The sequence below is a fragment of the Camponotus vicinus genome, unplaced genomic scaffold (assembly GCF_025532165.1).
Source record: "Camponotus vicinus isolate PSW18456_S1 unplaced genomic scaffold, iyCamVici1.0 SCAF_1, whole genome shotgun sequence".
NCBI classification, from domain to species: Eukaryota; Metazoa; Arthropoda; class Insecta; order Hymenoptera; family Formicidae; genus Camponotus; species Camponotus vicinus.
In genome coordinates this window covers 3,767,392-3,791,992 of record NW_028141945.1, presented here as the reverse complement: position 1 = coordinate 3,791,992, position 24,601 = coordinate 3,767,392, and the positions used below count along the sequence as shown (strand labels likewise).

Below are 24,601 nucleotides of genomic sequence, written 5' to 3'. Positions count from 1 at the left end.
TTGTGCAGTTTTCTAAAAAATAAAAAATGAAATGTTTCCGACTATCTCTTGATATCAACTGTTTTCTTGTTCCAAAATTGTAAATGCTCACATATCTCATCCCTATCGCTCCCCGCGTATGTATATAATAATATTATTAGACCATAATTATCATCCACACCGAAAGAGTTAACATCGCCGATTGCTAAAGACCAACTACTAGCGATCTCGCCCACTGTCTTCAGCCGGACGACGAGCAAGGTAAAACATCTGCACACAACGCGTGAGTAGGGGTTGGCAGGTAATATAGAAACGTCTGATGAAATAACCCGGGGCGTGCCCCAGGTCCCGCCCGCTTCATAACGATAAATGTGTGGACCATAACTTACGGATGAGAGACGCGCCGATGCAGACTTCTCATGGACATGGCTCTATTCTTGTTACGACTGGTGGTAGTCGTGGTGGTGATGCTTGTGATGGTGGTGGTGGTGGTGGTGATGGTGGTGGTGCTCGTCGTCGTCGTCGTCGTCGTCGTCGTTGTTGTTGTCGTCGCCGTTGTCGTCGTCCTCGTCGTCGTCGCTGCCGCTGTCGTCGTCGTCGCCCCGATGCCCGTGAAGCCCGTAATCGTGGCCGAGCCCGAGATCGGGCTGGCACTTCCGTTTGGCGTGATGCGGCGTGGCGCAGCTGCTGGGGGAGCGTGGGGCTCCCCCTGGGCCGCCACGACCACCGCCGCCGATGTGAGGCCCGCCGAGGTCGCCAGGCCGGAACGCCGGAAGGGGCCCGAGGTAACTGCTAGTCGGCGTACTAATCTGCGGGCGAGCCGACGGGCCAGGCGCGCCCCTGCGGCACCGGCACCCACGCTGACGGCGTTTCTGTGCCACCCCCCGTGTCCAGGGGGTGGTACACACACTGGGCTCGGTTACCGCACCTCACCTCACTACGTTCCTCTCGCACTTCCTCACCTCCGCACGTGACTTGCTCTTCTCGGCCCCCTCCCCCTCGCTTACGTATGCGTCTTTGCCGCGCGTTGTCTTATTTTCCTCTTTCTTTCGTTAATAATCGTTAATTATTCACACCCCCCTCCCACCAAGTATGTTTCGACCGCGATTTCATCAATGTTCGCTCTCGGACTAGTCGTCAGTCGAACTCTTCTGCTTTCTCCAGCGAATGCGAGCGTATGTGCGTGCGTGCTGCTGGAACACAGAAAATAGAAAATTCTAATAATAGATTATACGGGAGCGAGGAGGATGGAAAGGGGTGATTTATTATACCGAGGATGGAGATTAAAAAAGGCAATTTAACACGTACATAATTTAAGATTACACTTTTTTGATTCATTTTACCAAATCATTCAGTGTGTATAGCGCAAGTTATTTCATTAGAAAGATAATGCTATTTGCATGCATCTCAATTTTTTTAATATGAGAATTTAAAATGTATTAAAAGTCTTTTTATCGTAATCTATATACTTTCTTTCTGGATTTTTAATTAGTATTAATGATGCAAGTTTGCATTAAAATTTAGCTTTAAAAATGTTTTTAAAAAATAATTTTTGCTCACATATTTACTTTTGATCTCTCGGATGTGTAATTTAGAGTCATGATACATTATACTAATTGAGCGTTATAATAACATATTGCATATTAGCAATGAAGAATGAATATATGAACATAATGAAATATCTACGAATTGAAAAAATAGCGATGTTTGAACGTATATAACGGCGAATATGTTACAAAATTCACCCAGTTAACGAATGTTTACGATACTTTGTCTAGTTAACAATAACGTGTTGGAAAACTGATCGAACGTATAGTTGACCGAAGCCACTTTGCGAAATAAGCAATAAATATGTGCGCGTTGAATTTTAATGCGCGACAAACTTGACAAAGGAGTTTGTCGAAGGTACGCTTGTTTACTTCTATCGATACGAAAATCGTTACCGGATCGGCTCGTATGGAAATGTTGCGATATTCCTTGTCTGACGTGTAATCAAAACGAGTGCATCGAGAAGAAGGAAGAGTATTATTTCGATCGGCTTGAATAAGGTTCACCATCCAACCATTTTCTTGATTAATATGGCAAGTAAATCGAGGATCTCGCAGAGTGTCGCTATCCTCTGGCTGGTATTGAACGAAAGGGACACAAAACTATGGTAGTCTCTCTCTCTCTTTTTCGCTTTTTCTACCCGATAGAAATTTCAGCCCTCGTATTAAAGATGGTGGGCCGTGGTCCTCGTTAAACTTTAAATTGAAAAATACCGTTAGGTATCGCGTTATTGGAAAATTCCCTCCGCGCTCTCCTGGAAACTTTTATCTTCGTGGTATGTTTTGCGCCGCGAGACAAAAATCAGATTTTAAAATATTCTGCATCCAGGCTACAACCTACGCGTGTATCGGATTTTGCGCATTGAATATCGGATTAACTATAATAATCACACATAAAGTATCGAGCTGTCGCGGAGTACGATGAGGCCGCATTATTACACTTGTATTCAACTAACTATAGTATCATGAAAGTAGTACGTAACAAAATCGGACCTTATCAGGGATATGATTTGAATCATTTGAATTTTTCTGAAAACACTATTAAAAATTTTAAAATATTTATTATACTTATTTATTTTTATTTACAAATTTATTTATTATAATTATTTACTTCATGTAACTATATATATAGAAGTTATTATAATTGACTCTAGATTACGTAACTTTTTAATTGAAACTTTCTTCTCGCGTTCTTGAAAATTCTGTCTGGTATCGCTTCAAGATATGCATTCACTTCGAGAAACTCGACAATTCTGACTAGTCGTTTAAGGATTATATAAGCCGATGGAAATAAGTCATTTTATTCTCATCTTACGTTGCTTTTATATAATATTTATTTAATATGCGAATCTAATTCAGTGTCAATAGCTATGAAATACTTACGAATTTGCGATCCCACGTTCGACATTTCGTACATGTTTTAATAAATATTTTGAAAATTAATGATCAAATTAGTCGAGATTATATGATTTAATTGCTATCAAATGGTAAAATAATAAGTTTGTTTAGAAAATTTAAATTTGAGAATTATTTAAAGATTTAACAGCTTTAGAAAAATAAAAATTAATTTAAAATTATTACAGATATAAAATGACGCTTTTTTAAAAAATTATCGAATCTTTCCTATTTCATTAAATAGGAAAGATTCAATAATTTTTTAAAAAAGTTACGTACGTTTACGTTTTGCAGAAAATATCTGTATTTTATACAGGGTGAGTCAAAAGTATGTTTTAAAAATTTATGAGCGTGTTCCTGGATAAAAAGGAAGAACAAATGTTCATATGAACATATGGTCGCAAATACTTTGTTGTCGAGATAATGGACATAAATCAGCAGTATCAAATAATGCTTTATTTGAACGTTTACAATTTTGTTATTGTTGTTTATAAGAGATGTTCAAATAAAGCATTATTTGATACTGCTGATTTATGTCCATTATCTCGACAACAAAGCATTTGCGACCATATGTTCATATGAACATTTGTTCTTCCTTTTTATCCAGGAACACGCTCACAAATTTTTAAAACATACTTTTGACTCACCCTGTATATAAGAAATTTTAATAATTAAAATATATAATTTTTATAGTAAAAGATTTTTTAAAAATGAATAATGTAAAATAAAAACTTTTATAATAATATTAAAATAAAAAATATAACTCTTAGTAAACAGCTTCTATTTAAATGCGAGCATAAATAATAAATTTAACATGGCAATAAATTTAGAAATAAATCTGTCAATTGAAATATAATCACTATATCTCTCAGTTAGTTATTAAAATATTATTTTCAGTTATATCAGGACATAACTATATCGCCAATGTAAATAACTTCTACCAATATTTCTCTGGTGAATTAATTTAGAAAAATAAGCCAATTTGCATTAAATTTTATTCGAATTGCTGAATGAAACTAGTATTGTAGCAGTACAATCTTCTATGAAGCTAACATGTATGTATAAACTCTGCATTTTAATGAAATACAGAATGCTCGATCGTGGGCGATGTACAATGCAGTGTATTTTATTAAGCTCGCCTCATATAATTTTTAAGCAAATTATTTAAATATTAATATATATATTCAAATTCACGGAAATAAACAACATTTATTTAAATTTTAATAAAGGAAAATTGATTGTAATGAATTCCGAACAAATTGAAATCAATTTTTATCAATTTTATTATTACAATTTTTATATTTTTATAAGTATTATGATATGATTCTTAATGTTTATATCTCTAAAAATTTTCTTCTTTCTAAAAGAGTCTTCCCTGGATCTTTTTCGAACTTTTTTGGTCATTTTTGATCGTTCAATGTTTGTATTATCTCATCACGTTACTTCGCCTATTATCGAACACTCTGTATTTTCCATTGAATAGATACGCACCTGACGATTTATCACGATACAGTGGCAAACGAGATTCCGCATCGGCGGTGACTCGTCATCCCGTCCCGATCTCTCTCTCTCTCTTTCTCTTTTTCACGTCTCTGCGCACCCTGTGCAGGCGCAATTAAGCCGGCGCCCTCTCGATAAGTCGTTGATCAGAGATCGGATAACGGGTCTTAGATTATTAGTGTACAGTCCGCGGATTCGACGCGCGAACACCGCGATCAACCATTATTATCCCGATCGAACACACTCGCGTCGCGTGCCGCACTCCTCGCCATCGCGCCTTGCATCGCGACGCGATTCATTCATTCATGCTTGTAACAGCCCGTTGACGGTTCCCCGTGAGAGCGCACGTGGGTGCTTATCCACCCCTCCACATACCCCTCCGCGTACCCTCGTTTATATATCATAATATCACAATGGACGATTTTTGTTGTTTTTGTTTGTTAATATCTCCTGATAATTATTTTTTTTTTTACGATACGTGTGGTAATAATCTTAAGCTTAGAAATCACAGTCGCGAATTGATAACGGGTCCTCGTGCGTGCCTCCTTGCGCGGTGTTTCCTCGCGACGTCCTCGCCATGTTCTCGTTGTACACCGAACACACTTCCATCTTCGGTGCTTTTCTCCTCGAAGAGAGGGGAGCCGTTGTCTCTCTATCCTTTTCTCTCGATCTCTCTATTAACGCTCGCCGGCGACGACGTTTGTGGAATCAATCAAAGCTTCGAGGCTCTCCAAGGGTTTCCGCGTCGACTGCGACGACGACGACGAACGCGTCGAACCGCGCTGATTATTCTCCCCTGCTGCGAGTGCTGCGGACGGATTGCTGCGTCTTCCTCTCCTAACAAGCCCGATCGCCGATTCTGGCCTCCGACACGGTGGCAACGTTATCGATCATCCTCGCTCGTGTGTTTCCCGGTCCTGCACAAATTTTCCTTCCGACACGATTCTGCTCGATGTATACGCGAGATTCCTCTCTCTCTCTCTATCTTCTCTTGTCCGGGGGGAAAAGGAGGACTACCACTCGACGACGTCGGGCCGCCAAACGACGCGACTGCTGAATCGCGGAAAACGTCGAATGACGGTAGCCACCGATCCCGTTGCTGCGTCGTTAGCAACTGTCTGTTTGCTTCCGTCCTCGATCACTGCTGCTGCTGCTGATTCCAGGCGACAACGACTCGTACTACTGTCCGCGTTGTGGCGCGAGTCCGCGCGCGAGCTCTTCCGCGGTGTCGGCTTCCTGGGGGAGCGCGCGGCGCGCGATGCCATCGTCCTCCCTGCGTCCGTGCCGATCGCCGACTGTGTGCCGGCACACACGACTGCCTCGTCTCTCGGCGACGAGGATCGCCGGAGCGCACGCTCTCAGTTAGTCGCTTGGTGCCGCGACGAGGCGACGCGACTTCCACGCAGCTTGTATCCTCGAATCCTATCAATTGACCGCTGACCGCCTTTTCCTCGCGCCAGTAGTATCTCTGGGTTGAACTTTGAGACTCGTCATAGCTCCCTCGTTACCGATGATGGTGGAGCATCGATGGATAAATTAATCATCGCTCGAATAAATTAATAACATGGTATCCTGGGGATATAATTCTGTGTATGTCCGAGAAAGGAAGGGATCTTTCTGATGTTTCACGACGAAATTCTCGCGCACTCGGTAACGTCGATATCGAGAATCTCCTTGAGTTCTTAAAATGTCACCACGAATTCTTACGCGACGACATGTTCACCTTCAATCACGAATGTTACGCGTCCGACCGCGTTGCTCTGTTTTTCCGTTGCACTCTCACTCGGTCGCGACAACTCGCAGTGTTCGTCGTGGTGGATATGACCGCGTTATCGCGCATTATTCGACGTCGCACTTTCAACAAGAGGTAAACGTAAATCCGTTCGGTGATTATGATACCGTCATTTCGTTGTCGTCGTCGTGATCATCGTCGTCGTCGTCGTCGTCGTCGTCGTCGTCGTCGTCGTCGTCGTCGTCGTGAGGACTCTCGTGTCGTCTTTGGTGGAGAGGCGTCGTTGTCTAAGGGGATGACTCGGTTTGAATGAGCTCGATAGACGGATAGGTGGACAGCGGGAAAATTTTATCGGGTGACAGCTGCGATTCTCAATGAGGGAGGATCTCGCCTACCGAGAGTGCGACTCGCCGACAGCGATGATGACGACTCCGTGAATCGAACGCGGGCGGAAACTGGCTGCACGACGTCGGTCCCCGGCTGGCGAATATCATACTCTGAACGTCACATTCGACACCACGGTCGGTCCTCCTCCACGTTCCTTCGTCTCTCGCGCAAGCTCTCCTCTCTCTTTCTCTCTCTCTCTCTCTCTCCCCCTTCCTCTTTCTCTCTCCCTTTCTCTTTCTCTCTCTTTCTCGATCCTCCGTTCTTGACTTTTGTCAGACTCTGTCTCTTTCTTCTTCTTCACCGCCCACGTTTTTTACTCTTCTCTTTTTCTTTTTCCTCTAACTTGTTCGATGTTCCTACATAGGTTTTTCCCTTCTTGCTTACTTATCGCACATTTTATTCTTCTCTTACATTCTTTTTCTTGATCTCTTCACTTTTTTTCTCCCTCCTTTTACCTGTTTTATTTCCTTTTTCCTCCCTCGCCTCGCCCAATCGCACTTTCTCTCTATCGTCGTCCTCTATCGCGTGCTATTCCCTCGTACTCCTTTCAAAATCAGAACTTGTAATCATTTTTTAATTTCATCGTGGGACGCCAAGCAACTTTTTCTCCCATTATTATTACTGTAAAATAATCGATGATGTAATTATTGCTACTGTAAAATAATCGGTGACGTGCACACGAACCCTTCGTTCGCCCTTATCGATCACGACGCATACTGCGCGGGTTTGCGAAGGGTCTCGTCCTTTTCAATTTCCATCGATACGAGGAAGAAAGTCCACTATCTCCTTTTGCTCGTTACTCGTTTTTCCATGTATGAACTCGGCACAGTAGACAGTGATAACCCCCGCGTAGGAGGCAGGGAATGCGCGGTGTTATATAATGCTTATCCGTCTACTTGTCTGTCTATCTGTCTGTCTGTCTGTCTGTCAGTCTGTCTATCTGTCTGGATGTGCGTGCGTGATTTGTATGTGCGTCTGCAGCAGCCGTGTTACGTATACAAGTGTAACCCCGACACGCCGATGTTGGGCGGCTGATAGCCGGCCTCGCACTGCTCCTTCGATATGGCTACACGCCGTACAACGGCAGCGGCCTGGCCGTGCGTTCTCCACTCCTCTCGAATCACCCACCCCGTCGTTTCGCTCCAGTCCGGAGCAAAAAAAAATCACCACCCTCTCATCGCGACGACCCGGGCGCCGCGCCGCGACGCTACCTGGAAGCGATTCAAGCCCGGTCCCTGGTACTCCTGTATCAGAAGGATGTCCTTTTGCCACAAATTTCTCTCTCCTTGCATTCTTTTAATATTTTTACGTTCTTCTTGAGCGAAAAAATATGTAATACGCCCCAAATTTCTATTTTGCGTAAAATGTATGACAAGTAGATGATTATAAGTTTTTAACTTATAAACAAATGTTAGGAGAGCGCGTATAAAACTTGTGAAATATTGCTTTTATAAAAGATGCATTTATTTCTAAGTGAGTACAATCTGATATGTTTGTAATAATTATGTTAGCAATGCACAATGCACACGACCTCATTGATAGAATGTAATACTATCTCCTTAAATATTATTCTTTCTTTTGCTACAAAGAATATTGACATTATGTATCACAGTCCACTTAACTAATCGATTTGGAAATACAATCAATTATTGTACACCCAGTTCTGAAATCGTTCCGATGTAACCTTGCTCCCTTTACAGTTACTATTTTAATCGTATTTAATAGTACAATATATATTTGCAAAGAATGTTAACATATCATGAGTATATTTGTTGTTTTAAATAAGAAATTTTGTATTGAATTATAAAAATATATAAAAAAAATATATAAATATATAAAATAATTACAAATATTTAATAATCTTTAATTCTCCAAACTAATCTAGCATCAGAGGTAAAATCAAATAATTTAAAATATTTTAATAATTATATTAATAATAAAATAAATAATAATAAGTAAATAATAAATACAAATAAATGTTTGAATTATCATATAAAGTATGTCTGAAATCGATTTTTTATTTATATAATTTATAAACGATAATTTTATTTATCCATTTACTACAGATTTGTAAATGCAGCTTTATTTTAATTCGAAATTTGTAAATATGTGAATAATTTATATTTTTAACATAAGAGAGAGAGAGGGAAAGAGAGAAAAGAGATGAGTATGCCAAATTCTCCATAATTATCCATGTACCAAATTCCTCTCTTCATAATTATCTTCCAAATTTTAATTTAACTTGAAATGTTTATCAGACTCAAACAAGAATATTTAACATCTTGTCTTATTAGTGAAAGAGGACGAGAGGCAGAAACGGAAGCGATGTCCTCAATCGAGCGCGACGTCGATTCTCCGCTTGTCTGACGAATGCGATACCTTGACTACTTACAGGAGATATAGGATGACTTTAAATTAACGCTTACTCTATTCTCAATATTTTATGGTAAATATGCTTTTACGTGTCTCTCAAACATTAAAAATCATACCAATATTTTCTATATAAATATATACAATCGTTTTGATTTTGTATGTATTTTTATTAAATATAATAAGTTATTTTTATACATCAATATCTATTTTTTCGGCAATATTTCACATTTTATTAATTAATTTTGAAGTAGATGTAGATTTTCCGTGTTCAAGTAGTATTTTGAAATAAAATGGGAGATCATATTGTCGTTTATTATGATATTAAAGTTCATCAAATAGAAATACCAAGAAAAGAATGACGCTCTTATTTATTCGCGATAACATCTATATAAACACAGCTTACCTGAATCTATTATCATCTCTAGCATCGCTGGTGGGTCTTTCACTAAGAATGATACACATTATACAAATGAGCACAATAATGTAATTACTCGCATTATTTTTTAAGAACATGCGATATCTAAAACGCGACACTGACGAGACTTTACCGCGCAATATCTGAAAATGGCGTCACAATCGAAGAAGATGATACTCAGCGCGACATCCCGTGGCTCTTGATTGTACTAAGAGAACGCATGACGCTTATGCCTGTGATTGATGTATACTTGTAGATGCACCACCTGTTGAACGTCAAAGCCACATCCTAAGTGCGTTCGAAAATCTACTCTACTCCGACAATTAGAACTTCGAACGCAACTTTGACAATTCGACATAGATGTTTTATATTGAAATTATAGATAAAAGTTTCCATCAAGTCACGTAATATTAAATTGACCGATACAATGTGAAATAATGTAATCAAGTGACAATAACAATATTAAGAATATTTAAATATGACGTTTTCGACAAAATGTGCCACATTTTAGGAAAAATATACAAGGCGCATTCGAGCTAAAATAAGCTTTACTATCACAGCTGATTTGAACTGATTTCAATTTTCGCGAAAAGATCTCTCTCCGCGACTATCAGATGAACACCTTGGCCGAGAAAGAGCACCGTCTCTTTTTCCCGCCGTGTTCGTGGCCTCGATGGATCGACAGATCGTTCGGTGGTATCGATCAGCGCGCATCGGGTGCAGTCTGTCATTAGGATTTATGAGCTTCCGCGCGCGCTCCCGTACTTTTTCGGAATCTCAGCTGCTCCCGAGTGATGTCGACGGGATTTCTGTGTCGCGCCTTGTACATATAGCAATTCGTACATATGTCAATCGCCACTCTCGCCCCGACTTTATTATCGTAACGCCGTGTCGCAACCACAGCCTCTCTCTTAGACTACTGCGATTTTCTCTCCTTCTTTCTCTCTCCTTTTCGCGATTTGCAGCACCTCGGGCCATTTTTCTACCTCCTTGATCCCAAAACAAACGTACCTCCTGCGAGCCGCAATGACTGAGACAAATGGGGCCGCGAATCTGAATACGAAGAATGGCAATTTCATCTGTGGTGTGGTGGAAGGTATGTAGACACATCGCAAAATACTCCTATGATATATATTTTGTAGAAATGCTTGATTTGGCAGAATCGAATTACGATGAACAAAGACTTCCGTGTCTCCTATAATATGACATATTCCTTTGTTAAATGCATATTTTCTTGTTTTCTTGTTTTCAGGTTTTTATGGTCGACCATGGACTACCGAGCAACGAAAGGATCTCTTTCAAAAGTAAGTTTATGTTGCGAGAGAATTAATGGGAATGAGATGTTTGTCAAGAGAGCACTGTAATTGGAATATTTCTTTCACTGGCCTTAATTTTAAACATTTTATACAAGTTTTCCAATTATTATTTGAATTTATTTTGTGGGATATAGATATAAAAATTTCACAAGTTTTCTTCACATTTCTGTATCTATTTTTCATAAATTATTCAAAAAATAAGAAGCATAGTTATTATGAGAATTATATTATGTTACTTTTTAGTAAGAAATTCATATTTTATATTTTTGTATTATAGATTACACAGATATATCTTTCTTTTGTTTTAAAAGTGTATTAGTTCTTTTCATTTTTCTAATTTGAGCATTATATTTCATATATTAGGAATGATCATTAGGATATCAATATCAATAAATTATATATATCACACAGATTGAAAAAATGGGGAATGGATTCTTACCTGTATGCACCAAAAGATGATTACAAACATCGTGCTTATTGGAGAGATTTATATACAGTAGAGGAAGCGGAGCATCTGACTGGTTTGATTACAGCTGCTAGAGAATATGGGATAACTTTTTATTATGCATTATCCCCAGGATTAGATATCACATATTCCAGTTCAAAGGAAGTCACTGCCTTGAAAAGAAAGCTGGAACAAGTCAGTCAGTTTGGTTGTACAGCGTTTGCATTGTTATTTGACGATATAGAACCAGAAATGAGCGAAGCTGACAAAGAAGTGTTTCAGTCATTTGCACATGCTCAGGTACATATACAGTATCCATATAGTCTAACAGCAAGTTTAATGTTAGTAAATTAATAATTTTATATCTTCTTTATACATATATTTTTAATATTTTATAATAATTTATATTTTTTTTCTTATTGTTTACAGGTTTCTGTCACAAACGATATTTTTCAACATCTCGGTCAGCCTCGCTTCCTTTTATGTCCTACACAATATTGCGCGACCCGTGCAATGCCAAATGTCGCATCTTCAGAATATCTCAATACTCTCGGAAATAAATTAGCTCAAGAAATCGACATAATGTGGACTGGACCTAAAGTCATATCAAGACTCTTAACTGTAGAATCCATCCAAGAAATCACAGAAGTGCTCAGGAGACCACCTGTTATCTGGGATAATTTACATGCTAACGATTATGATCAGAAAAGAGTGTTTCTCGGACCATATGCTGGTCGTTCTCCCGATCTTATACCTAAACTTAGAGGAGTTTTAACTAATCCTAATTGCGAATATGGAGCAAACTTTATAGCAATTCATACATTGGCTCAGTGGAGCAGATGTAATGTGGATGGAAAGAGAGACCTAAGTTTAAGTATGTTTTTTATTTTATAAAATGTCCTATTTTATTTTATAAAATTTTCTTTCTTTTACAATAAACTTTAAAATAAGAAAAATATGGGAAAAAATATTTAGATTAGGATATATAGATTGGGAACCAAATATTTTACTTTCTATTGTTCTAGACGATTGAGTCATATATAATTAATCTCTATGTTTTTTACATATTGTCTAAAAATATATAAAAGAAAAGAGGCTCTCTAAAAGAAAGAACTCTATACATAGTATATATAAACTATATATATGATTTAACAATCATATATTAATAAAAAAGATATAGAAACTAATGAGAATATTTTATACTGCAGATGACACTGTATCAGCGGATATTAAATTAGAAACCGAAACAGAGGATGGTGTTCTTGGTGAAGACGTTCCATCGACATTATCCCCGAATATGTATCATCCTCGACACGCTCTGAAAAATGCAATAACCGAATGGTTATTAGAATTTAATAAAAAGAAAGCAGCCTGGGGTGTAATAGCTAAACCACAACCATGTGTCGCGCCTACGATACCTATTCCAATAATACCCTCTGTCAATACATGTATGAGTCTTACATCGACGACAACAACTACAGTTCCTGCCACATCTACATCTGGGACAAATTCTAATCATCTTCAAGCATTGGCGGAAGTTTGCTCAACTGTAACATGTAGCGATAGCTTCGCACAACCTTCATCTGGACCTGTAATGAATTCATTAGTATCAGACATAAAGGTGGTCAGTGAACCCATTTTGACTACATTATCCACTATGACCAGCGACCCGCCGTCAACAGGGTTATCTTCCATAGAACCTATGGATTGTAATACAACTCCAAACAATTCGCCGGCGCATGTAGCAAAAATTCCAACGGAAGATGATGCTATGGTAGATAATACTTCTGTAAGTTATTACAAGTTTTTAAGAACTTAATTATGCATGTATAATCGTGTAACTTTTGTTTATCAGACATGCAGTGAAGCTTCTGGAAGTATGCAAATAGAAGTAGACAATACCTCTCCCACAGTTAATGGTACACAAATGATAATAGAAAATGATAGCGAAAATCACGAAAGTTCCGATAACACAGATGTGATACCTCAAGAATCTGTGGATATCAATAAGCAGCTCACGCAAGAGGATCTATCACTTCTGTGCGATCTATTTTATTTACCATTTGAGCATGGTGGCCAAGGAATTCAATTGTTGCAAGAATTTAATTGGTTGAAAAGTAACGCGTATCTTGTTATGAAAAAATCTAAAGACGAAGAACCAACGTCTGAATCAGCTGTAAGTTGCATTTCGAGCAAGTCATTTATCTTCTTATTTATTATTCAGTTTTATAGTTATACAATTTTAATATTTTTTTTTGCTTAATCTTTCAGATTGAAGAATGGCATCTTCGTGCAGCTAAATTAAACGATATGTGTAATGGGGTAAATAGATTATTCCAAAGGCTCACATACTGTAATAATCGCGAGTTGCTATATGATCTGTATGCATATGTATGGGATATGAGGGGAGTTGTGTCCCTCCTAAATAGTTACGTGAAATGGCTGGGTAAGTTGTATTTATATATTGATTCATATATGAAACATTATCTGATATATTGATGATAGTAAAAATTATAGTGCATTAAAAAAGACAGAGAGAGTATTCTCTCTAAGAAATAGTCTATTTTGTTTACAAAGAAAAAGGCAAATAAAATTAAATTATTATAGTTGGAAATATATATATTGAAAATAATTATAGCACGAGATAATTTACAAAAATTATTGATATAAATTCTAAAAAATTTAAATACATGTTTATATTTATATACAAATTTAAATTTTCGTAATTAAAATAATCTTTTCAATTTTGCAAAATTTTATATTATTATTTGCACATTACACTATCTTATTACACAATATATATATTAAAACTTGTCAGATATCAGAAATCTATATGAATCAAAATAAGAATTAATAAACGCGCATATATAGTTTTGCTATTATTTTTATTCTAAAGAAAGTCAATTTGAAATGCTAGTATGCTGGTACAAAATGTGTAAATCTATGATATTAATTTTTCTAGTTTTAAATATATGTATATATGCTCTAGTAAAAATTTTATTATAAATTCTTATTACAAATTGTCATTTATCTTATAAAAATTAGTCTTTTTGATTTGAGTTAACTGAATTTATATCCATCGTACTGCAGACAAGTGCTGTTGTTTGTGCGATTTTTTTCAGGAATATTATAATTTATTACCTATACTTATATATTTCAGAACAAAAGTGTGTTGAGTATTGGTAAGTGAATGTTATTTTATTTTTCGTTATATAAATTTGTCTTTTTACAAGGATGATATTTTTGAATAATTTGATCTTGAAATTAAGATGCTTATAGTAATATACCATATGATACTTATTTTGTTTTCTAAAAATACAACTGATTATTCAATGTTAGTTTTACATGAAATTTAATTAAAATCTTGCAATGATAAACATATATGTAAATTATTTATTACAAGTATTTAATATTAAAAACCATTTACAAGTGTTAAATATTAAAAACCATTTATATGATATTGTCATTATAATATCATTATAAAGCTAATATAATAATTAAATTATTTCCTTGTAAATGGATATATTGTGCTGTAAGAATGCTATACATATCTACTTTTTAATGTCCGTAAATTACTGATTATTTGGTTTATATGACTCTCCACATAATTTTTTTTTTTTTTTATAATATATTTGAATCATTTATATATATAGAAAGAAAAAAATTACAAATTACTTTCAATTTAAAAGGTAATATTGTTTTAGGGAATATCTAATATTTTTCAAATCTTTAGTTCTCTCTTTTTTTTTAAATTAATGTGAAAAAATGATAACTTTGATGAAATAATTTTTTTTGCTTACATTTATTGTATTCATAATATAATACAATATAATTCTTTTGTGTAACATGCGTAATGACTAGTAACACTACTATCAGTAATATTCGGAAATGCACATACCCCAATTTGTATATTCGTGAACTCGTAATATGCATTTGTTTCTGCGCATTAGAGATAAATGCATTGTATCGCGCGAAGGAAAAATTTTGCTGTAAGTCAGAATTACACACTTAATATACATAAATTTATACTCATACATATTAGATAGTTTTTCGCAAAAAATTGCGTGAATAGAATTTGTCGAATTCTATTATATGTTACAAACACGCACGCACAATATTGATATTTGTCTGAAAATTGTTGACAATTTTAACTATTTTTTATTTTTAACACTTTTGTACCGTTTTACGATTCTGACTAATAGCCTGATTCATTTTGACAATTCATAGGCAAGCCACAACATCTATTTTCTTCTTCTGATTTTAATAAAATTTATTTTATATTAGCGAAATGTTTTAGATTTCAAAATGTTTTATATCTGAATTCCAAATTTCTTGATCTAAATTTAACTCACAGGTAATACATATATCTGATTGAAGATATGAAATAAATTGATGTGGCTTTGATGTTGACTATGGCGAAAAGATCATTTGTAGCAATGGCGAATACGGTGATTTTTATGAGATGGCAATCAACAGCATCTTTAAGGAGGTGAACAAAAATGCTGAATTTGAAAAAGTACTTAAACCAGCTATTAACATATCAGTCGACTTTCTTTGCAGATAATACAAAGCAGGAGTATGTTTATGTATATTTATGTTCCTCTTCTTATGCAACCACTTTCAATATTAAAATTATTGAAGTTGGAAATTGAAGTTGGAATTTGTTTTAATGTTTATTATTTTTTTAATGAATATTATTCTTTCTATGTGCCAAATTATTTATTACAAAATTGAAATAATCTAAAATTTAAATCTCAAAATAGTTTATTTTATGGCAAACATCCTCTTGCAGAATAAATAAATGATCACGATCAGTATAGCTTGAATTTATTCACTAACTCGTATTTCTGTGTTTTTTTGTCTTGTTGATAGCATTTGGCAGATTTCCATCAACGATGACGACGTTTACCCAGGGCAGCTACACATGTATGCGGTTCAACAGTCTTTGAGTAACATAGCAGAAAGCGCGCGAAATAATAAAGCTCCAAACATTGTAGCGATAATTGAATCTAAAAACTTTGTTTGGGAATTTATAAAAAATTATCTCGTTTAACGAGCTTAGGGAGAATGCGCGTAGAAGCGGCGTTGTAATAGCTCGAAAAATCAATGTGTATAAAGCACATTCATTTTCGTGTTAATAGATGATGGACGTACTTCTCATGATATAATTTAATTATTAATATTTTACCTCTTACACATTTATGTAATAATTAATGTTAGTTTGCATGAATATATAAAATTAATTTTAAAGATATTAAATTTTTTCCAAATTTATGTTTATATAGAAACAGAGTATACAGTTGAATTAATAATATTCAACATGTTAATTTTAATATTTTTGCATCTCTGAATTAGGTCCATCGAAAAATTATATAGAAGTGGCACAGTTTAGCAAACAGAAAGTTATAAGCTCTTGAACATCTCCTATCTACAAATCTTTGGTCATTTGTGATAAAAGATATTCTTTCGATTCTTTTAATATATAATAATATTTTATGGACTGCAAACAATGGTATTGCAGTAAAAAATGTTTATTCTTTTTCTTTATCTTAAATGATCAACTATTACTCTCCTTTTGCCAACTGGCCTGCACTAATTTATTTTTTACTTAGTTTCAGAAACTATGTTCTTTTCAGGCGTGATAAGAATTTTATTTCAGGCGCATATTGGCAAACTGGACTATTATTCCAATTTTCCTATACCCTGATCCAATGCTTCAAGAGTTTAATATTGCGCGAGCTTTGGTGCAGCATGTAACAACTGTAATTCTTTTCCTCTATTTACTAATGTTAACTTTCTTTAATTAAACAATATATTTTTGAATAATTATTATAACTAGAATTTCTTTAAACTCAATATTATACAATTCTTTCAATTTCAAACTATTATTCATATTATATGTTGTTAAATATTTTTATAAAATTTTTATTTCTCTATCCAATCTTTTCTTTCATATCTATAAAACTTGCTGCACCTCAGTTGTCCGATTGGATGGATCATTCTTTCTCTCATACTTTAATTTAATTGACATGAGAAGCAGAAAGGCATTCCAAGATAAATGGGAGAAAGAAACAAGAGACAACCAATCAAATATTTTCGCATGTTAAAGATTTAAGCAAAATTGATGCTCAAGCAGTGGAAGCTAAAATTGAAATTAAATTTCGCATGACGCGCGAATATTTAACTCAAATGTTTTATGATTTATTAAAAATGATTTTGTGTTTTGGGCTATAGGGTTTTCAAATGGTTGGAAAGAAACATTTATGAGTGGAGACCAGGAGCCATGGGTTTTTCGTGGTGGGCTTACAGCTGATTTACAGGTACGTTTTCGTATTGTGTTTGGTTAATCATAAGAATGAGATACATTGAAGAACATATCATTTGTGTGTTTAGAGATTAATTCCAGTGGATAGTGGTAACGACTTATTTGTCTATAAAGCACCGGAAGTGCCCAATAGTAAAATATATACAATTCGGCCATATTTATCTAGCGATGAAGAAGCAATCTATGCAGTTTGCAATCAAATTAATAATTGTACGACTTCAACAGCTGTCGCGGACAGGTATAACATTAATATATGATGTAGTAATGCAATAGAAAATATATATTAATTTGTCTTTTTCAAGAATTTTCCAGCTAAAGTTTATCAGAGTTCTATGCATATAATATATTTTTCGCCTAAACAAAATTTTAATAAATATTTTTTTATAATTTAGACTTGTTGGAGGATATCTTACCTTGAGTCCAGAGTTATGTATGGTTGTTGAAGATGAAAACGGTATAGTGGGCTATGCAATGGCTGCCCTAAATGTAAAATCATATAATCAGAAAATGGCTGTTTCTTGGATCCCTGAATTGCGAATGAAGTATCCTTTAGATAATAGCATTAGCGAGTTGCCACAAAACGTTCAGGTATCCGAATGTTAATGATTTTTTATATGCATTGTATTTTTGTACATTTATTGTATGATTTTGGTACTGATGATTTTCGAATTAAAATTTGCACAGGATGCCATACAATATTTCCATTCATTTATTCCGGATGTGGCAGAACAATTGTGCAGGCAACATCCGTCGAAACTTATTTGTGCTGTATTACCAAGTGTAACAGATCAGTCTATTTGTAAACGTTTAATAACCTGTATTCTTGCGGCTTTAAGAGCAAATGGTATAAACTCTTTATTGAAATATAATAAAATATATAAAAAAATCCGATTTTTATTAAAAATCGGGATTTTGTATTTTTTTCAATTTATAATTAAATATTCTTCGATATTATATTTTCTATTTTTTGTACTATATGATACTATATAAATATGGGTTTCAGGTTCTTTTGGAGTACATACAACGCTATCGTCAACAGATAAAGAATCCCACGAATTTTATGGCAAGCTGGGTTTTGTTGATTTAAATCCGGCACACGAGGAATATCCTGGAATTAAGACTATGTGTAGAAGTTTCTAACAAAGAATCAGTGCTCCGGTGATATTTGTCAACAAGGTATATTTACTTGGACCATCTCCTAAAAAAACGATGTTTTCTTAGGGAAATAATTAATAATTTAAAATTAATAGTTTTAAGTGACTATTAATAAAATTGAGCGCCTTTGTTGAATCTGTAAGCACGCCAATCCGATAGATTAAAAAAATAAGTGTACTTCTTTCAGAAGTATTTTACAATCAGATCACTAATATTCTGATTTGTAATCTTTCTTATGGCATCAAACTCTTCAGAAACTTTTGTTTGATACAAGTATATACATATGTATGTATGGTATAATTAATTGATGCTAATTAATATCATATTTTAATATCATATAATATTTCATTAATCATAACAATATGTCAAGAATCACATTGATAAGAATACATAGTGCAATAACTCTAGATTCGTTTTCAACATAATATGTGAATTCGATTCTTTATTAATAGTCTATTGCAACATTATAACAATTCAGTATCTTTCATTGGTTTTAATAATATGTATATAAAATTCCGAATAGAGAAAAAGAGTCAAAGAAGAAGAATGTGTGTATATGTGTGATATGTGTGTGAAATGCCGTATGTGTGTTCATTACTGAGTTATCTAAACTTTCATTGAAAACTATTTTCTTATCAAAATCATATATAAAAGTAATCGAATATAATTTTAAAGCACATCTTCTTTCAAATGCTTAAATATTATATGACAGATATTTTACATAAAAAATATATTAATTCAGATTTTAAATATATAATTCTATTCTATGCGCATATTATATAAAAATATATTTCATAGTGTTTATTGCTCAGCCATGTAATATACATTGTTTATGGGGAAGCTTTTTATACATAATTTTACATTTTATAATTTTTATTAGATATTTCTATCGGCTCTATAATTGCGTGTGCAATACATATGTATATATGCCATTACAAAATGTGATGAGATATATAAGACATATAAAAAGTATCATTCCTTTGTCATAATCAATTATTATTGAACATATGAACAAGACATTATAGATGTTATCTTCTATATAAAATCACATATTCGACATTATAAATATGCAGGACTTATACATTATAACTTATTTTAATTTATTTTAATTGCTTTGCGAGAAAACACATTATTAATTGACATAGAATGTATTAATCATTAGAAGATTTTTTTTATATTACAAGTAATGCCACAAACAAATACAAAATAGAAAATGCAATATTGTAATGGAAACAATAATGCACGCTATATAAATATATATAATTCACTTCTTTATTAAGTGATGTTTTTATTAAAGTATTACTAAGTTGACCGTTATCTTTCTGTACGAACTAAATTCATTAAAACATATGAACTAAAAAATGGACAGAATTAAAAACTGAAAAAAAATTAATCACAAAAGATATAGATTATTTGCCTCTATTGATGGTACTGATTACAATAATAATTTACTGTGTTGCTCTCGAAATAATTTCCTAAAAGAAATCCTGTATAGTACATACCTCCAAACTTTATTACGAGGCTTGATTAAGTGCCATGTACAAAAAGAAAAAAATATTTGTGGCTATCGCACAGATATTTGCATATATTGGGTGGTAATTATGGCTTTTAGGATTTTTATACTGAATATAGCGATAAAAGCAAAGAGAATCGATTGCGTTAGCGAGGACATTGGAAAAAATGCGTTCGGAGAATTTTCTCATAAATCACTTCAATAATTTTTATAAGTATTTTGGAAATACACACATTTCTTTTAATAATATCTTTTTATTGCATTATACATTTTGATAATAGATATAATATATTTGTAGAATATAATATAATTTTACAGTTTTCATATTTTCGTTTCTTAACAGTAATGAAAATGCGTCTGTCCAATTGCCTCGATAAGTGCTATCGAAACTGGGCATGAAATTAATATTGTAATATGCGTGTGTGATTAATACTGTTTTATTTAATAAATACCTCAAGACTGATACTGAGCTTGAAATTTTCCATAAATAGTAATAGATACAAAAAATAAAATCTCCGAATAAAAATCAGAAGAGAGAAAACATCGAGATTAATTATTCGGAGAATTCATTGGTGCTGATATAATTTCGTTGAATCTTCTTAGATTTTGAACTTCCTTTTGAAAATGTGAGAGCTATGAAATAAATAAAAAAATAGTAATTATTTTCTTAATAAATTTTAACTGCAAAACACCCGCGAAATAACACAATGTACCTTTTTAATCTCAGTTTGCAGATATTTTTGTTTGGATTTAGGTGTCAATATTTCTGAAGATTTCGTAATTTCAAATTTTTGCAAAGACCCTAATAATTCCTTAATCTTGTTATTTATATTTCTAAAATATAATGTTTAAAGTGAAGAATGACTGAAAATGTTTATTATTTATCTAACTTACTCTGGTGCAGCAAATCTTAGTTCTCCATATATCTGATTACTCGCATATTCTTCCTAGATCGGATTATTTATTCTTATTAAATTAACTTATTATTTTTTCTCAGATAAAATATTTATATTAAATTATTATACCGCTTTTTGTGGTCGTATTGTAGGATAATCTTTGATGTCGATTGCGAATGGAATATCGTCTAATAAATAAGTATGTCATGAGTTATAATCCTACGATACTATATTTTATATTCGTATTCCAAAGATCAAAGAATGTAAATGTTACAGATTCTACTATTTCTTTCTATTATATTGCTGTATACCTTCATTTCTTCTCGATACTTTCTCCATGCTTTTACTGAAACTTCGTTTATCGCGTCTCCATTTTTTTATAGTATCCGAATCCCTACGTATAATACAATTTACGTGTGTATGCACTATTTACAATTATTGAGAACAATTTAGATAGATGTCTTACTTAATTCTTTGAATTGTTGCCGATTGCGCACTGAATAAATCTCTCGCTTTAGAAATCCACTGCAGCCGTTCTTCTATAGCAATATTGGTTCCTTTATTCTCGCATCTAAATGCAGAAAATGCACATTGCATATTTTTTATATGTAATAATAAAATAGTATCATTACGATAGAATAATTCTTTATACATTTTTTTTACGAAAAATTTTAAAGGAATTTGCTGTATTATATTGGACAAAAATTTGCTGTATAGGTATTGAACAAAAATTACAGAGATGTCTAATCGGTTTTAATACCAAGATAATTCTCCAAACACGATAATATGCAGTGCGAATCTTTTAGCTGCATCGGATGCAGTTGCATTCTTTGCATATCTTTCGTGACAATATCGAAAACTAACTCCGCGTGTTTGATGTTCCTGCTTTTTTTTTTCTCCTCATTGAATACCTCGGAATTACGCGATTTTCCAAGCGTAATGTGTTTAGTCTCATTACTGATGGTCTGAATTCTACATTCCTTTCCAGGATAACGTTTATATGTTATCAACCCCGTAACATTTCGTCTAATATAACACGATCTAGGCGATGGCCCGATTAGATGCAAGATTTTCGCATCCACTTCAGCGATCTCTCTTTTGATGCAAATTTTGCTGACATCGTGGCACGAAGTTATCATTTTTAATAATGCGTGTTGGTCGTGTCTTTTATGTTGATTATCATCACTTTCATTTTTCTTCGTGTTATTCTCGTTCTTGTATTGGATGTCAGCAAGATTTCGTGCACATGACGCACAAAGAGAACTCATTGCATCATCGACACGCGTATCATTTATCGGATTCTCCAGGAAAGTGTTAATTTGTGAATTGATATACCTGTTACTAGGTTTGTAAGCTCTGCTCCTCTTTCTGACCGAAATGCCCTTGAAAGAAGCGTCGATGTCATTGGTACTTTTCGATGCTCGCTGCGAAATTTTTGATAATTTTCGTCGCTTTTCGTGAGGAAATTGATAACACAAAATCGTTGATAATTTTGGTTCAATTTTTTCTGAAATAAATTTGTTTTGATTGTAATTTATACATTGGCGATTATGCAGTTTGTTTTATTCAAGTAATCGTTAATAAATTATTAATTAATTTAAATAGAATTATTATTGATAAATTTATATTATGCTGGGGAATTAGAATATATAAATTCGACATTCTTACGCTCCACAGACGCCACAGGCTCATCCGGATGCAATTTATTCCATTCAGTTCGAAGATAATTGAGAATACCCGAACATCCAAGAGCTATAATATCTTTTGGAGGTGTAATAATAGGATTATGTGCTATATTAAGTATTTTAAGTTTTGGCACCAAACCTGTGAAATAGTATCGCAATTATTTCAAAAAAAAAAAAATAAAAAATAAAAAGATAAAAATACAATTGATAAAATAATTATTATACATTTTATTCGCTTACACAATTCTAATGGTAATTTCTCGATTTTATTTCCTTGTAGCAGGATGCTCTCGAGCGAAGGATGCGATCGAATACTCGCAGGTAAATTTGTCAATTGATTATTTCGAACGTCCAGCCATTGCAAATGTGGCAAAGAAACGAAAAGCTCTTCAGGAAGCTCGGAAAGATTATTATTTTCTAGATATAACATCTAAAAATGAATAGAATATCTTAATTGATATAATCAGAATTTCTTCATAAGTATTTGGAAGAAATTTTTGCATACATTTCTAATTCTAAAAATTAGTAAATCCTACTCTGTGTTCATACTTGTATTGTAGAATATTTCTCGATCACTTCAATGGGAAGCGATGTAAGACCAGCGCTCGTTAAATCTACAAAAGTCTCATTGTATATTAGAGATTTATTTAACGGTGGTGTCGATGAGACATACATATCTGGAGACTTCTTCATTTTTTTCGTCCCCGTTATCGAAGAAACATCTGAAGCACTATCCGGCATTGCATCTTCACTAAATGAGAGATATAAATCATTCCCCTCGTTGTCTTCCGGATCTTTTTGCGTATCACAATAAAACGAATGATATTAAAATATATTCGACCAAAAATTAATATGTAAGAAATTTATATTATAATTTTTCGTTTACCTAAAGTGGTGGTTTTGGTATTGTGTAAGATAAGATCTTGCGTCTCTTTGCCGGAAGAAATGCTCGTATTTTCACATAAATTGTTCGCTATATTTGCTTCGAAAATAATATCGAATCCAGATGATGTTTTTTCATCATCTTCTAATGTTTCCCATTCTAATGCTCGGGAGGATCTCACCGGAATGTCAATTTCGGCATTTTTGTTTTCGTCCTCAATGTCCCCCTGCAAACATAATAGGATGGTATTATTAATTTATTTAATTAATCGATTTATTTTTAAAAGACAAATTGTATTAAATTTCGCACTTGCACCTGCATTTCCGTTTCCCCAGACGTATCATTGTCATTCGTATCCACGGTCGATTGTTCGCCAATCAATTTCTCTATGTCGTTCTCCGCATTGTTCACGCAATCATGAATTGATACAAATTTTTCAGTTTCCGATTTTTTAGACAATCCATAATATTGCGCGAGAAGATTTTCCGCGATATCAGACATGTCGAAGTTGAACGACAGGTTTACGTAAACGTATTCGAAAAATATGAGTAATACTCAACTAATCATGATCTTGTTTATTTGTTACCTAGGTAATTTTCCAGCGTTTGATAGATCTATATTTCACAAATTTTATTTTGTTAGTCATTCTTAGTTTTTTAACTTTATAATATATGGCAATAAATTATTTATTTATATTTATATAAATCTATTTTTTTTAAAGACATATGTAATAGAAAAAAAATGCTGCTTATAAAGAAAAATCTATTACTTTTCTCTCTATGATATTTTATCTTTCACAATAAATGCAGATATTGAATTTGTAAGTCTAAATAAAATTAATTACAGATATATATAATTTATATATATAATAAAATTGAAAGAAAATATATAAAGAAATATCAAAGAATTTTAAAAAACTATTCTAAATAATTCTATCAAAGTAATTCTACTTAAGATAACGTGCACAGTACATTTTCAAGTCAGGACATTGACATTCATAAATCATGACTGCTGTTAAACAGCTGTTAAACAGCTGTCAGCTGTCAGAATTATTG

The 24,601-nt window shown here is 33.8% G+C and overlaps 3 protein-coding genes across 16 annotated transcripts in view; 1 reads left to right on the top strand and 2 right to left on the bottom strand.

Annotated features, from left to right (window-relative positions):
- The window catches only part of Ih (hyperpolarization activated cyclic nucleotide gated potassium channel Ih), a 126,524-nt gene extending 126,007 nt beyond the window's left edge, over positions 1–517 (bottom strand). For 3 of the 6 annotated variants that reach the window (XM_083093044.1, XM_083093003.1, XM_083093016.1), the window contains exon 1: positions 369–516. In XM_083093044.1, the coding sequence (XP_082949170.1) occupies positions 369–406 (38 nt within the window). In that variant the 5' untranslated portion in view covers positions 407–516. Of the gene's footprint in view, positions 1–368 lie in introns of all 6 variants that reach the window. The other 3 variants (XM_083093038.1, XM_083092997.1, XM_083093026.1) reach the window with 2 other exon arrangements.
- A 9,478-nt stretch (positions 518–9,995) lies between these two features.
- Positions 9,996–20,545, top strand: Oga (O-GlcNAcase). Of its 4 annotated transcripts, XM_083092913.1 has the most exons (14): positions 9,996–10,424; positions 10,581–10,632; positions 11,056–11,389; positions 11,519–11,963; positions 12,298–12,878; positions 12,945–13,265; positions 13,361–13,535; positions 15,962–16,015; positions 17,324–17,409; positions 17,483–17,652; positions 17,807–18,002; positions 18,099–18,258; positions 18,418–18,590; positions 18,757–20,545. In XM_083092913.1, exons 1-13 carry the CDS (start codon positions 10,355–10,357, stop codon positions 18,552–18,554), a joined length of 2,781 nt encoding a protein of 926 aa, XP_082949039.1. In that variant the 5' UTR covers positions 9,996–10,354; the 3' UTR covers positions 18,555–18,590; positions 18,757–20,545. The 4 variants fall into 4 exon arrangements, with proteins under 4 accessions (XP_082949039.1, XP_082949049.1, XP_082949029.1 ...); XM_083092903.1 differs by having other exon boundaries at positions 9,998–10,424; positions 18,418–20,545; XM_083092918.1 differs by having other exon boundaries at positions 9,999–10,424; positions 12,298–12,863; positions 18,418–20,545.
- On the bottom strand, positions 19,958–24,601 carry LOC145967881 (uncharacterized). Of its 6 annotated transcripts, XR_014437595.1 has the most exons (14): positions 24,518–24,601; positions 23,856–24,160; positions 23,550–23,772; positions 23,213–23,457; positions 22,904–23,093; positions 22,647–22,802; positions 22,314–22,485; positions 21,445–21,549; positions 21,290–21,372; positions 21,108–21,166; positions 20,977–21,029; positions 20,796–20,916; positions 20,535–20,715; positions 19,959–20,471 (listed from the first exon to the last, which is right to left on the bottom strand). XR_014437595.1 is itself a non-coding variant. In XM_083092959.1 (13 exons), the coding sequence occupies exons 2-13, from the start codon at positions 24,045–24,047 to the stop codon at positions 20,632–20,634; spliced, it is 1,620 nt and encodes a 539-aa protein (XP_082949085.1). In that variant the 5' UTR covers positions 24,048–24,160; positions 24,518–24,601; the 3' UTR covers positions 19,958–20,631. The 6 variants fall into 6 exon arrangements, 4 of the variants coding, with proteins under 4 accessions (XP_082949085.1, XP_082949061.1, XP_082949075.1 ...); XR_014437600.1 differs by having other exon boundaries at positions 19,958–20,715; positions 20,796–20,884; XM_083092959.1 differs by having other exon boundaries at positions 19,958–20,715; positions 22,647–22,739.

Excerpts from the sequence above, each read along its gene's own strand:
- Oga (XM_083092913.1), top strand. The coding sequence starts at position 10,355 with ATGACTGAGACAAATGGGGCCGCGAATCTGAATACGAAGAATGGCAAT. Across the intron at positions 13,266-13,360 it reads AACCAACGTCTGAATCAGCT|ATTGAAGAATGGCATCTTCG; the intron begins GTAAGTTGCATT and ends TTAATCTTTCAG. Across the intron at positions 16,016-17,323 it reads TACCCAGGGCAGCTACACAT|GGTTTTCAAATGGTTGGAAA; the intron begins GTATGCGGTTCA and ends TTTGGGCTATAG.
- LOC145967881 (XM_083092935.1), bottom strand. The coding sequence starts at position 24,047 with ATGTCTGATATCGCGGAAAATCTTCTCGCGCAATATTATGGATTGTCT. Across the intron at positions 23,458-23,549 it reads TACCAAAACCACCACTTTAG|ATCCGGAAGACAACGAGGGG; the intron begins GTAAACGAAAAA and ends ATACGCAAAAAG. Across the intron at positions 22,803-22,903 it reads GAAATTACCATTAGAATTGT|GTTTGGTGCCAAAACTTAAA; the intron begins GTAAGCGAATAA and ends ACTATTTCACAG.